Source organism: Larimichthys crocea, chromosome XVII (genome assembly GCF_000972845.2).
Source record: "Larimichthys crocea isolate SSNF chromosome XVII, L_crocea_2.0, whole genome shotgun sequence".
NCBI classification, from domain to species: Eukaryota; Metazoa; Chordata; class Actinopteri; family Sciaenidae; genus Larimichthys; species Larimichthys crocea.
In genome coordinates, this window is record NC_040027.1 from 19,094,728 (window position 1) to 19,109,832 (window position 15,105).

Here is a 15,105-nt window from a genome sequence, read left to right on the forward strand (position 1 = left end):
TGGTGGCGACAAGACGTTGCCAGGGAGAAGCAGAGGGCACAATCCCTGGCAACATGACAGTCTTCTTGCTGACGTGTTTACCTGTGCTGGACTTATACAAGTGATTTTTTTTTTTTGTTGTTGTTGTTGTATTTGCCCTTGCGAGGACAAGGTGAAATGGCAACCAAAAATAGGAGGTGAAAAATACAGCTAGGCCATCAAATTTCAGGCAGCTTTCTTATGGCACTCTGAGAAGCCAATTGAGATTGCTTTAATTTGCAATTTGAGTCTGGGTCCCATCCAAGAGCACAATTCTTTAATTCGAGTCCTCGGCTGAGAGAATGACTCGGTCCAAAGCGGTGCTGACACTACTGTATATTTCCACAGTGACAAGTAACAAAATTCAGCCAGTCACTTAACATAAATGTTTGACCAATGGGCTCCGAGCCCTCATCACTGATGAATGCAATGCCCTGAGTTTCTGTTACCATGGAAACTTGAGATTTGGGGAGGACACACAGAGGAGATGTGTGCTTCTTTTTTTTTTTTTTTCATTGTCAGTCATAAAAAACACAACACCCACCTGCGCACGATAGTGAATTTTGAACGGTTCAGTAGCCATACCATTAAAACGAAGCAAGACCAATCCTATTATGTCTCCCTCTGTGGAAAATAACAGGACTACAAGCCTAATAAATGCAGGCAAAAAAAAAAAAAAAAAACACACTAACTAAACTGACACAAGGGTGCAAAAACAGTCATGTGGCTGTGAAATATGACAGCATTCGTTAGAGATGTTTGATTTGGAGGGTGCACATCTGGAAAAAGTTTTTTTTTTTAAATACAAGATACAAAAAAAAAAAAAAAGGGTTTTATACTTTTCTCAAAAAAAAAAAAAAAAATCACAGCAGAACTTACTAGAACTAAACACCGCAGTTATAAATCCCACACCTGTCAAAAAAAAACAAGTTACATGCACAATTTCTACAACTACGCATAAATCACGCTTTAAAAAAAACGCCAAAACAAATGTCAAATAAAATAATACTAATAATAAAACACTTACTGAGTGTCTTGATTGTGGAAACATCATGTCAATTCCTTGTTTGTTGCCGTCTTTTCCCCCCAAACACGACCAACCGAGTGCCCCGTGTTTATATTTCTCCTTGCGTTGGTCCTTTGTCCAAAGCTAGCCCAGCCTTTAACGGGAGCTGTCCAGCGTTAGCACGGATGACTAGCTAACGGTAGCTAGCGGGACCCCCCCTCCCCCTGAAGCCGAACGTGAGTAACACTTTTCCGCCGTTAGCGACGTGAAACAGTCGGTGTCTTGTCTTGTGTCGACACAAGATCATTCAGCTGTTACCTGTCCCGGTATTTCACTGCGTCCGCGAACAGGAAGCCACCATCGGCGCTATAAAAAAAAAAAAGCTAGCTAATTCTTCAAAAGCTTGTCAGTCAAAAATGATCCATCGCTGTGGCGAAGAAGAAGCTTTCCGCCTCGACGCACAAGCGGCAGCGGCGGCGTGAATTAATAACGTGAGGAGGACACGGCGGTGGATGTAGCTAAGAGCGGGGGAGAGAGAGAGAGAGAGCGGCAGGCAGGCAAGCGGACGGTGGGGGTAATGGTTTCTTTCCTTCGCCTTGTGGTGGTCCTTTTCCTCTCTTCTTCAAACCAGCTGCGACTACACTGGTGAGAAAAAAAAGTAAGAAGAGAGAGAGAGGAGGAGAAAAAACTGAAATAACAAAATGTCTGCGGGTTCGTTTAAGTTGAATCCCGTCTCGTCCAACGGCTACAAATAAGTCTCGCGAGTGAGAAGGGGGGGAGAAAAAAAATAAATCTGCGTTGTCGCCTAAAAAAAATGACAAATCAACTTTAAAAAAAGAAAGAAAGAAAGAGCCCAGGCTTGAGTTAAACTCGTTTGTCCCTTGAACACCGAAGAGCGGTGGAGAAACAGTGGATTTGTCTGTGGTGGTGAAGCTAGAAAGTCAGTCCATTCCTGGAGCTGGTAGGTAGACGCGACGCTGCCGAGCTGTACGCCCCACACAGAAACACAGCGGCTAGAGGAGGAGGAGGAGAGCGGTGCGGCGCGGATCTACACCCCGAAGATCTACCTCACCAGCCGGCTCATGTCTGAGCAACTAGCGCCCCGTGTGGACACGTCCCAAAACATAGTCCCCACACTGTATCATAGGAGGGATCGTGTGTGTATCAGTGCAGTGCAGTGCAGGGGTGCCCACAACTTCAAACACAACCTCTCACCCTACAAGAAACCACAAATATAAAAAACACACATAAATCTATACATGAGGCGGTACCGCTTAACATTTTCTGATTACCTTCCTGAACACACCACATTAACTTTAAAAAAAACAAGTTTTCCCACCTTAGGCATCAAATTCCTATCAATATTATTATTATTGATATTAGTCATTATATTATGATATGGGCACTATTAATCTTCAATCCCATTATGGACACTAATGGAAGTGTCTGAATATGATTATGTTGCTCATGTCAAATAAGAATCAGTTCATTATTTGTATAGGGGGTAAATGATTTGTGGTTACAGAGGTATATAATGCAATTTTAATTTAATTTATGTGAAAACCTACTGAAAATATACGGCCTTTCTTCAAATTTTATTAGTTATATCTCAAGAACATAATTTCTGACATATAGATATAAGTAATGTAATGCTTTTTTCACTTTATTGAAAGGAGACATTTCAAATTATATAAAAAGCTTTTAAAAATAGGTTTTGTTCACGCTTGACAAGGTCACAGGGACTCAAATAGTACCAATTTTGTGGAATGCTCACATAACCTGTAGCTCTTCACAGTTCAAGTGTATAGTTATGCACCTTTGTAGGAATGTGAAACAATAAGTTATTTTGTGTTTCAAGTTGTTTCAGAGTTGACATTTCTATGTCAATGATGACAAGTACATAGACTCCAGTGTCTTGTCCAGTGACTGTCAATATTAGCAACTGTAGCAGAAAACTGACCTCCATCATCCAATGTACTTGTGCACTGTGTATATTACAGCTGCCAGTTTCCATAGCATGCTGCAGTTCTTCAGACTTCTTCAATAAATGCTAAAAGTCTGTGTGAGTTACAGAGGTCTATGAACATCACATTTGTCTGCTGATATTGTTGCATAATTATCTGAATATTGTTTTGAAATTAATGGAAACTAACAGCCAGCTGGAGGGCAGGTGGTTTGAAAAGTCGTGGCAGCTATGTAAAGTTTGTAGGTTATACAAAAAGTGATATGGTCCTTTAATCACAATGTGTAAGACAACAATTCAACAAAAGGAAATGTACAAGGATGCAATAAGAGAGTATAGGAACATATTTTATTCCAATTTAAAACATTTAAAAGGAGAAGGCTATGAAAATCATTTTCATGTTTGAATGAGGTTCAGGCAACAGTGGTTGAAATGAAACATACAAAAGAGAAATATGGCTAAAATACTGTAAATCAATAACCATTAGGACCCTTTTCATGAGGGTGTTGCATGAATACAGTATCTCACCCACCCACTCCCTCCCCAACCTGACAAACACATGCAATTAAAATGACATTTATCTTAAAAACAGCAGTTCATCATTAATCTTAAATATAGAATAAAATTGTCCTTTTTCTAGTTAATTAATCACATACTTAAGTGTTTATTTGTTTTAAAAACTGGACCATGAAATTCACAGGCCCTCTGATTTTTCACAACATTGGCACTTGTTAAGAATCTGGCTTTACAAAGAAAGGGGATTGGCACACTCATTGTACATAATTTACATTTGGTATACTTAAAAAAAAAAAAGAAGAAAAAAAATCAAACAAAAATACATTACTTTCAATTTGTACACCACTACACAAAGTTTATTTTAACTCTTTAAAAAAAGTCTGTCATCTTAAGTGGTCCTAAATACATGTGTTAAGGTGTGTCAACCTTACAAAACAAACAAAAACAAAAAAAGATGCAAAGATAGCTTTTAATATCACTGTATCTCCATCCCTCTAATCAGAATGGATCTCAAGCATAAGCAATAGCCAACAAAAGTGTACACATACACACACACACCTCAGAGTACCAACGAGCGCGCTTGAACGGACATCTAAGTTGCATGAATGCAGGCCCATTGCAGTGGTGCAGTTTCAGTGCCTTCGACCCAGGGAAAGAATACACAGTCCAATCAAGTAGAGGGGTTTGGGAAGGAAAAAAAAACGAGTGCGGAGAATGGCGGACATGTAAACACACAGCATATTCATTCACTCACTTGCTATTATAACCACCAAAATATTATAATGGCCATTTCAGTACCTTCACTTGGCAAGTCTTTCAATAAATACATTAATACTGAGGCTTAACACACAAGCTTCATTTGGGAAAAAAAGAAACCATCATGTAAAAGTGGAGTAAGAACAAGTTTTACCACAAAGATCTGGGTCAGGTTACTACAGATTACTAATTTCAATATCTTTTCTGGGATTGATTTCGTTTGGCACAGTGTTTTGTACTGGATTGTCGTACAAACCTCCAAAAAGCATTCAGAATACAGAATAAAGCAAATCAAAAGGAAAGGACTTTGATTAACCGACCCAGCTGTTGGCTCTAATCACTGGTAGTGTTGCCATGCAACTTTTTCTGTGTTGGTTCTACAGCTGCTAAGGAGACGAGGCATGAAGTATACGTATTGTCAGCATGTGAAAACGGATCCGTTATCATGCCAACACTGGTCCCTGGAGTGGTCACCTTCATTTTGTTTATCATCATCATCCTCCTCATTCTTATTCAAGTCTATTTGCTGCTCAACATCTCACCTAACAGAGAATGAAATGTAAGAGGCCACATGCCTGCCCTTAAGGTGGTAAGCCATAGTTCAGAATGTGTTTCCTGAAGGCTAAGCTCAGAAGTTTAAAAACACAAATAGACCCATGGTATCCCAGCAGTGAAGTGGAGCAATATTCCTTTCCAAGCTCATCTAAACGTATTCATCCACACATCAAACTACATAAACTTATATATTTAAAAAAAAAGAAATGTGTGCTGAATTCTGGCACCCACGAAATGAACTTCTATTATCAAGTGAATGCGAAAAGCACTGTCCTTTACATGGGACAAACTAGTCAAGAAAAGGCCTTTAAATGTTGGTTAAAGCACCAAAGATTAACCCATTACCAGTACAGGCTGGAAAAACAAGAAATCAATCAGAAAATGTGGCACTTCGCATAAATATACATGTCCCTTCTTCATTAAGTGACTAAATGTACAAGATAATGGCTTTATCAACACATGGTACACATTTGCACAAGAGGTGATTGCTCTCGGTGGGTGCATGTGACGAAGGCTAAGTAATACACCCTACAAGTACCAGAGAATACCACTTTTATGTAAAAAATCTCAAGAAATGTTGACTTGTTTACCTTCTGGCAAACAATTTAAGGTACAGAGGGAGTGCAACAGGATCTGTAATACTTTCTTTGATGTTTAATCTAACCCTACCATCTTTCAATGTGCACAAAAAGGTCAAAACGTCCTGAGCACTCCTCTTTTTTTTTATTATTCACTCCAACACAAATGCAAAAAGCGAATGCCAAAGTCAAACATGGAAACACTACCAATGAGAAGATAAGCCAAATATGCATAACCACATAGTGGAAAATATTATAAAGCCAAGAAGATCAGCACATAAATTCATTGGAGTAAAAAGGACGGATAGATGCAACAGCTAGGACGCAAAAAAAGAGAAAAGAAAAATAGAAGTGCTATTGCACCTTGGGAAACCCCACTTCTTTTGACGCTAGCCATTCTCCTCCCCTAAAAGGCAAAAAGATGCACAAAGAGCCAAACAGTCACTGGAATGTCATGTAGGCATCTGTGGACTGTTGCATTCCTCCCTCACTGAACCTGCGGCCATCACCCTCAACAGGATGTCAACACACTCTTGATTCATAGCCCACCCTCATTAATTAATTGCACCTTTTGCTATATGCCATCCCTAGAGTCCTTTCATTTCTATCAAAGCTGCTATTAGTAGCCCTTGTGATGAAAAAGTTATGAAAAACTTACCTGAATTACATTGTGAAGACGAAAATAGCCATCTATCAACTTTCAGCTTAATGGAATATTTAAACAACTATCAGGCAAGAGACACGATATGGGATTGGTACCAATAGCCGACACATATCCTCAAAAATTACAAAAAAATGCAAGCATCCTTTAACAGGAAATATTCAACCACTAAAGTTTTTTGTCTGTTTTCATTTTCCTATTTGCATAAAGCACGAACCTGACATGGAAACAGTGTTGTCCATTGTCAAGCATTTCAAAACAGAACTGCAACGACTAAATATATGAAGTATCATTAGAAAGATAGAACACTTGTCCATAAAATAGTTTTGATATATTTTACAGCAGTATAAAATCTCCTCCTGTCTCCTCAGTTGGAAAAACGTTTGAGCTGAAACTACGGAGGAAGTCTCATTTACTGTATCATCAATACGTAGATCTGATTGATAAATTAGACATACAAAAAAAGAACCATTTACTCTCTTGCTATCCATTACAGTTTATCAAATGTTGGCCGAATAATATGGCAAAATTAAGATTAAGATTACAGAGAGAAGCCATATGGATGATCAAGACCAACGTGTGACTTGTGAGCTAACGGGCAGCGCAAAAGCTTTATTTCACCTACAACGGACTATTGCACTGTACTAATCTGGTATCGTAATTCGCACATTGTGCACAGGAAGATTTTCTCACCATCAAAAGGAAACAAAAGAAAATAAATCACAGTACTAATACATGTGTGATTCAGACAACAGTCGACATGAAAAAATGCCACACAAAGTGAGTTGTTATGCCACTGACATCTGAATGATCCATCATGAGGAAAAAAAAAAAAAACGTGCACTTAATTTTGGCAATACCAGTTTCCAAATGTGTTTCGTTAGTATCTGAACCACTTAATGGATGAACAGGATACTGGCAACATATATTTACAGAAAAAAAACTAGGTGGTTTTAATATGGCAATGTGATAAAATAACAGGGGAGCTGATATACAATATGTAAATACTAGTAGTGTTGTCTCATATTTTTGTTTCATAATGTTTGAAACTTGAGGGGCAGCTTAAAAAGGAACATACTGTGATTCTTTCTGGAGCGTTGCCTTCCTTTGAGTAGTCATCTTCAATTTTAACTGGAGAACAATAGCAGTAATAATATAACCAAGAAGTTAGAGAACATAGCTGAAAATATTTAAAGTCTACAGAGAACGTGTAGTTATCTCTGCGTAGCCCTCACACTGGGTGAGCAGCATGAAAACTTTATTTACATTCAACAGAGCTTCTGAGCTCTGATTTGGGGCAGGGTTAACAAAAAAAAGTAAAGAAAAAGAAAATACACAATTCAAGACCCAGGGGAACCAAGTACCTCACTGCACCCCAGCACTGCCTGATAATATATTCCTATCATCATAATTAGTTACCCTTCGCAGGTGAGCAGAGCCCAGGGTTTGCAGCCTGGCCTCATGCCCTCATGCTGTAGTGTATCGCATGCATGGGTTAAATAAGAAGACGGGGAGAGAGCCCTTTGTCCATAAAAGCTTACCCAGAGAAGGCCCTCTACCCACCTCGAACACACAAGCACTGGTGATAATGAAGTGTAAAGAAAGGAAGAAAAAATAAAAAGTGAGCCACGCCCAGGGCCATATGAGGGGGAGACAAACAGAGGGAGTGTTATATTTGAGTGTGTTTCATGTGTGTTTGTACAAGAGGAGCAATTAGGACCACAAAACAGATAACCATTCTTTTTTAAAAATGGGCAAACCAACAACCAAGGAGCTGGAGTTGTAGGAGCGGAACATGGATAGTGTTGGTCTGGTAAAGTATAAAGCAATGCTTAATTTTTTGAGCTGCAGTATGTTTCATGCAGACGTGTGTTTGTAGAAGTGGAATCTGCATTCTGTACGTGTATGTATACATATATTGTGTGTTTATGTGTGTGTCTGTGTGTGTGGGGCTGCAGGCCTCTTTCTTGCACTCTCTCTCACTCTCTTTCTCATTCCCTCCCTCTCGCTCTCTCTCTCTCTCTCTCTTTCCATCTCACTCTTCACACCAGGTTGTATTCTTTGAGGTTGAGCTGCAGGATGGTGTCTTTGACGGCCGCAAAGACGAAGCGGATGTTCTCCGTGTCAGTGGCGCATGTGAAATGCGAGTAGATGATCTTGTCACTGTCTGGGTTCAAGTCCACAAACATCTTCAAGATGAACTCCCGACCTGCTTGGGCATCCCTCTGGGGACCTGGGAGAGGAGCACATTTCAACCTTTATTGATCATTGTTGCTATTTTATCATGATTTCATTTGAGCATTTCTCAGTATGGGTTAAAATATGAGCATCCTTATACTGACAAACGTGTAAGTGATTACACAGTGCACTGTTTAGCCAAAAGAAAGGAGTATGGCTTTGCACTGTAGTACAGCATTATAACCACAGGGTGTCACTGCAAAATCAAAAATATAAGCCAAAGGTTCCTGCCTAGATAAAGTTATAGATTAAGGGTGAAAAAATTGATAATGACACTGTTGAGCTACAGCCAGTTTCACAGTTAAGACAGCAAGCAGCTACTCCGATGTTCATTATTGTAAAGGCCTTGAAACTGTTATTGACTAAAGGTAGACTGAAACTAATTCATGATGTAGTTAAGATGTAATAAAATAAAATTTAAAAAAGTCACCATCAAACTCTGGGAAGTAGTCAACCAGGTGAGAATACATGATCTTCTCCTCCAGCAGGTCCTTCTTGTTGAGGAAGAGGATGACAGAGGAGTTTTGGAACCAGGGATATGTGATGATGGTCCTGAACAGAGCTTTACTCTCCTCCATACGGTTCTAATGAGAGACGAGCAGGACAGAGAGAGAGAGCACATGAAAACAAGCACAAGATCAGGATATATTCAAAATGCTTAATGATATATTCAAAATGCTTAATGCAACTATTAAACTGACGTTTTATTATATCTGGTCTATGCATTGATGCTACAGCTCAAATCAATCACTTTAGGTACACATTTAATTTTCAGGATTATCTCTTAAAGCTTTTGGACTAACAATTAGCAGCCGCCATTAGTGTCTGCGTTTATGTCTGCCAAAGCTGTGCAGGACAATGCCTGCCACTTTAATTAACTTTTTGATGACTAGTGAATGTAGCAGCCACTCAATAGATCACTACTGATAGATCGCTAGTGAGTAAAGCAAATCTTTTACCTTTAGTCTGACCTATATATTACCATCAGGGATAATAAAAACATGTAGCCAAAAACAAATGCATCAAGGAACAAGTAGTAGTTATCAAGAGAACTAAGTAACTCAACCTCCAATAATGTATAGTATGACTGTTGTTAGCATAGATTAACTGTGATCAGTATTCAGTTAACAACTCGAGTGTGCTCATTGTTTCATCTGATCCTTTGCACAAAGTTATAAAAATATAAAAGTTGTTATACTTGGACACCATGGGTTTACATTTGTCAAGTGCTTTTTCTGACACGAAATGTTCGCTTGCTAATAGTGTTGGACTGTATTATATATTGTTCCAATATTAGTGATGCTCCTCAAAAGAAAACTGTCTAGTAAACATAAAAAGTGGAGCAAGTGGTGTTGGAAACAGGCTCGAGTAAACTAAAGGGGTGCTCTCAAACATGACTGTTCTCCCCCTTTCTGATCTAAAGCTCTTGCTAGCATCACTCCCACAGTTTAGTCTTGGCAAGGCATAACACAATCCTGGCCAGACTTGTTGAAATTTAAAAGATGTTTGAAAACAATGTCGTCAGGCTCTGACTGGTATGGAGGGTCAAAGTCTCGGTCTTGATCCTGTCAACACCACAGGATAAACTCTGTAGACTGTGGTCCCTCAACGCTGCCCTGCCTTGTCGCAGCCGTCGATCATTTAGAAACAGAGCTCAGTAACAGCATCAAAATTGTTGAGTGTGGCCTACCACCTGTGACTATGTACACACTGCAAGCAGGAAAATAAAAAATAAACAGAAACCTCCAAAAATGAAAACATATTCCTGTCCTTGTGTGTTCAATAAGGCCCGCACCTGAGCAGACTCCGTGACAAAACACAGTGTATGTGTACAGTTAAACTGTTGCCAGAGTGCGCCCTGTAAACTATCGGCCATGAAGCTGTAGCGATGTACAGCCGATATTAGTGAAGTCAAGCTGGCAGCTGGGTCTGGTTTATAAAACCCAGCTGTCATATGATCAGGTCAGAGAAAGGGTTCGTTGTCAGGAGAGGAGCAGAGGGCATACAGCGGCTGATAACATTAGCTTTATTAGCGATAATTCTATCTGAACAGAAGAGAGTCAGAGGAGACGGAGCCGACAACATGGACAAACAAATTATCTGCAGAATAAAGAGATAGAAGACCTCTTTTCAGTTTGTTGTGAGAAATACATCAATAATCAAGACTGTTTTTATGTGTGTTGGGGGAAACATTTCCTTTTTGTCCCATCTACGAAAAACTTTCTGTATGTATGGTAGTTCAATAGAATGCATAATTATTGCATTTTAACAGAGCTTTAGACTCTCGCTTTAAACCTGAATTAATTGGGGTTTTTTTAACCACACAGGAAGCTGGGGACAAAAACATTGCCATATTATGACCTTATAAAGTCGGCAAATGGTTGCTTTACATTGCTATTTACACATCTAACAAACACAGACCAACGTTAGCACCCATAGTGTTTCTGTCAAAGTCAAATATTGCTTTTGGCTCCATTTTGGTCACCACCAATGCCTAAAAGCAGTATCTGTCTCCTTAGGAGCCAAAAGCTTGACTATGCTCACTAGCAAGTCGACAACTCTGTCAGCTGTTTGGTACCAGGCAGGTACAACACTTCATAGAGCTGAAGGGAATTGCAAAGTCAGATCATTCTCTGAAGGTTTGCCACTATGTCATATGATCCATTGTCAGTATAGAAATATTGAGTAGTGAAACTTTAAGACTGTGAGTGTGTTCAGCTGTAGGAGATTCAACAGGCTATTTAAAATTCAAGTTATAGAAGTAAAATAATTGAAAACCTGCAAAAATCTTATGATGGCAAGTTAAAATTCAAGTCATGAAGCCTCATTTTGAATAAAGTGTGACAACCTGTTTCTGTGTCTCACCTCGTTGTCTGACTCCACCAGGACCTGGTCGTACTCGCTGAGTGCCACCAGAAACATGATGGAAGTGACGTTTTCAAAGCAGTGGATCCACTTCCTTCTCTCGGATCTCTGACCCCCAACATCTACCATCCTGATTGGCACATGATGAGGATGAGGATAAAAGGGCCACCAAAGCGGGGGCAGAAAGGAAATTACAATTAGCTGTGCGTCTATAGTCTTCAGTGTTAGGGAAGCATGCATTTCAATCATTTAACTTTTGTTTAATCTTTGGAACTACCAGGGGTGACGAACAAATCAAACTTGAACTACAGAAAATCAGAATACACAAGTCCCTAATTAAAAAACAAATTACATTTAATTTCAATTATTTCAAATGAGGAAACGCTCAACTGAACTCAATTTGGCTGAGGACAGGCAATCAGCCAAGGATCTGAGTCCCTTCAGGACACAGGCATTTATCTTGTAAAATGTTTCCATCATTTTTCACTTTAGTTTACACCACACTTTGTATCCAGTCGTGGCCAATTCATATATTACAAGGTCAATGTGGTCTGACCAATACAACTACTTTAACTTAATAATTTAATTACTCTAGTGTAGTTCAAGCCAAACACCCCTTTTGCACCAAGAATATAAACAGAAGAAATGTGAAAAGAGAATCTACAGCATGAATCATAGAGTGGACAGAGCAAACCTTCCCTATGGTGAACCAAAATAACTACAAGAAGTGCGTGTGTGTGTGTGTGTGTGTGTGTGTGTGTGTGTGTGTGTGTGTGTGTGTGTGTGTGTGTGTGTGCAAACAATGTCAGCCTTCTCTCTTTTCTCTGCAAAGTAAATGCAGGAGAGTCCGAGTTCAGAAGTGCTGATGAAAGATGCTACATGTGTGGAATATGAGAGGAGCAACAGAGGGGCGTGTTTGAAGGAAAGGAGATGAGGAAAAATGGAATATTAAAGAATTGGGAAATTAAAGGAAGCACTGAAGGTGAGAAAATTGAAACACGGACTTGCAAGGCATGATATAAATGGATTTTGATTCCTTTACGAGACATTGATCGACAAACTGGTTTTTAGTTTTCCCCAATCTAGTTTTCTACACAATTATTTTAAATTGTATTAAAACCAAGTAAAGGCAAATTAATTAAATCAACTTATACTGGAGAACAAAAGTCTGTGAACTTAAACTAACTAAACTGCAACTGAAGAAACACAGCCAGATAATGAATTAAACTCTGACTCTACTCGTCAGTCTCTATTTCAGAAAATGTCACCAAATATCATTCAAAAGCTGAACGGTCAAACTGATCACACATCACAAATCACAAAGGTGAGTTCAATTAGTGAGTCTGCCAGATGGAGGGATGGCATTGATAAATGGAGTCCTCCAGAAGAGCGAGCCTAAAATAAAATTCCTTCACAGCGGACGACCTCCTTTTTTCCTTTAGTAAGGATGAGTGACCTACTTAGTACGATAAGATCTCTTATGTTGGATAAGCCAAGTAAAATGACATTTTCTGTGACTTCAAAAACCAATTAAAAGAGAAGGAAGCAAGCCTAATGGAGATGTTTGTCTATGAAAGGCTTCCTTGTTGCAGCTCACGGCCCTGTCAACTGCAAGCCTAGGCAGTATAGTCCCACATGTGCTTGTTACTATACACGAGTTTCAGGCTGTGGAACTCCGGCATCACGTATACTCCACATCTACACACAAGAAAATGACAACGCAATCCCATAAATCACTGGAGAAACCTCAACAATCACACATTTTTTCCAATAAAACCTGACACCTTACACTTATTCCCACTTTATATTTGTATTTTCATTCTGTTAAGACAAAACTGATGTCACTGACAGCATGTAGTGATTCACCAGCAGCAGCACAGCCGAGTAAAGCCTATTGGCTAGCTGCAGCAAGGCTGCTGGGAACCTCTTCAGCACAACCTCATTGCAAGCAGAGTTATTTCTAGCCTTGCCAAGCGTAGGAGGGGGCTGACATGATGGCTTCCTATCGATTTGCACTCTTCTGTAATCGCTCTTGTTCCCTGGGTCCATCTCCATTTCCTCATCTTCTCTCTTCTTTTTTTTTTTTTCCTTTTTTTTGCAACAGAAGGAGGAAGGGGGAAGGGAAGCTGCTCTACGAATTGGTGGCGGGTCCTAAGACCGCCTCTGTGCCAAGTCCTGGAGGCCGTGTCTCTGGGCTATGCAGATAAACTAGACAGGAGTAATATGTAAAAATACTGCCTTTATGAGCCTTTCAGAGTACAGCTCGTCATAAAACATCCATATACGTACAATTATCTACAAAACTTTGTTTTACAGTTGCTCTTTCACCCTGTTTTTGGTGCCAAACTAAGTGATAATATAGATATACATGTAGGAGACAGATTCTGACATTTAACTGTTTGCTCTATCAATTGTCAGGAAATACTGAAAAAAAAAGTCCATCACAATTTCCCCAAATTAAGTTTTGTCCTACTAACGATTCAAAACCCCAAACTAAGACAAAAAGAAGTAAATTCTGATACCGGAGCCGTAACTCAGGAACATTTGGTATTTTTGCTTGAAAATCGTTACAAACCTCTTCTTTGACACTATGGTCTGCATTTTCCTGCAGTACCCATTCACGTTACATTTATATTCAGTAACTGCCTCTCAGTTTAGTAGTTTGTCTCAGTGGCGAATTGTGCCATTTCCAAACTGGAGTCAGATTTCCTTTCTGCATACATTGGATTCACAAGAAATTGTGCATGCATGAAATCTAGCCCAATTTTTCATTGTTTACTGTTCACTCTCTTCACACTGTATTTGAGCTTATACTACTTTAATGTGAACTGAATATAAACTGAACATCTAACTAGTTTTGTTTTACATTAAAGTGGCAAAACAAATTGTGCCTTTTATTGTGGAGCAGCCACAGAGCATGCATCCATTTGTCACCAAGGTCAGTGCTAACTGGGATTATTCATAAAAAATAGAAAAACAAAAAACAAAAAGTTTTTGTTTTTGGTGTTGTTTTTCAGCAGATGATTTTTAATTTTCGCAAAAATGAACAAGAGCAGCCACAGTGAGCTGTTAGATGAAAACAGGCTGCACACAACCAACTCCTCAGCAAGGTAACAGGCTCCTTTTTACTGTGTCCTGCTGTTGTCTGGAGAAATACTCACACCGGACACAGCATGAAATCAGATTGCTCATAGCGTGAAGGAAAACGCCCAATTATTGACTGACTTCTTTATGAGAACAACGCTAGTTTGTTTGGTTGCAACGTAAACAGACACACCATTTGGTCGTCTGTCGCATTTCGCACTAGTAGCTGCTCAAGGAATGTTTGCGGTAGTATTAAACCGCACTAGCTGTTACCGTGGTAACCACGGGTGTCCCAAAAATCAACCAGGACTGAAATCTTAAGCATTACAACTTTAAACAATGTTTCTGTTCATCAACTGACTGACTGACCTACTATTTGTTTTAGCTCTAGTATTTTAATGTTGCACAGAATGGGCTGGGGACATGAAACATGTTGTAGGTGACTTACGATGGTCTTTCGGATTTTCAAATGAAAACAGACCACTAGTAGGGTACAAAAGTGGGGTTAGTAAAAGCAGTATAGTTCTTCTTCTACCTGAAAATGATGCTTTGCAAGTCGAATGGGTATTCTATGATCCCAGTGGTTGGGATTCGAACCCTAAGCACATCCTGTTGGGTTGGCAGATAGGACGATTCAGCAATACGATCCAGATCACTTAGATAGCTGGAGACAGGAAGGACAACAAAAGACAGAGAGGGAGGAAAGAGAAAGTGAAGCATAACAGCAGATACAGCACCCCCCCTCCAAAAGCAAGGGATCAGTCCAGATGTAACCACAGAAAACCATTCCCAAGAGTTATGAGGGGATTGGGTGACATTTTGTACCTCTACCCCCAAATTTTCTCTTAGAAACATAGCTTCATCC

At 39.5% G+C, this 15,105-nt stretch overlaps 2 protein-coding genes across 6 annotated transcripts in view; both read right to left on the reverse strand.

The window, feature by feature from the left end:
* tle5 (TLE family member 5, transcriptional modulator) overlaps window positions 1–2,374 on the reverse strand; it is a 37,102-nt gene extending 34,728 nt beyond the window's left edge. The window contains exon 1 of one of the 4 annotated variants that reach the window (XM_027290005.1): window positions 1,046–2,374. In XM_027290005.1, coding sequence (XP_027145806.1) covers window positions 1,046–1,072 — 27 coding nt within the window. In that variant the 5' untranslated portion in view covers window positions 1,073–2,374. The remainder of the gene's footprint in view (window positions 1–1,045) is intronic. The other 3 variants (XM_019274364.2, XM_010736814.3, XM_010736813.3) reach the window with 3 other exon arrangements.
* A 942-nt stretch (window positions 2,375–3,316) lies between these two features.
* Window positions 3,317–15,105, reverse strand: part of LOC104923650 (guanine nucleotide-binding protein G(q) subunit alpha) — a 30,979-nt gene continuing 19,190 nt past the window's right edge. The window contains exons 4-7 of one of the 2 annotated variants that reach the window (XM_010736811.3): window positions 14,776–14,904; window positions 11,157–11,286; window positions 8,722–8,875; window positions 3,317–8,286 (exon numbers count right to left, since the gene is read on the reverse strand). In XM_010736811.3, the coding sequence (XP_010735113.1) occupies window positions 8,096–8,286; window positions 8,722–8,875; window positions 11,157–11,286; window positions 14,776–14,904 (604 nt within the window). In that variant the 3' untranslated portion in view covers window positions 3,317–8,095. The remainder of the gene's footprint in view (window positions 8,287–8,721; window positions 8,876–11,156; window positions 11,287–14,775; window positions 14,905–15,105) is intronic. The other variant, XM_019274357.2, reaches the window with a different exon arrangement.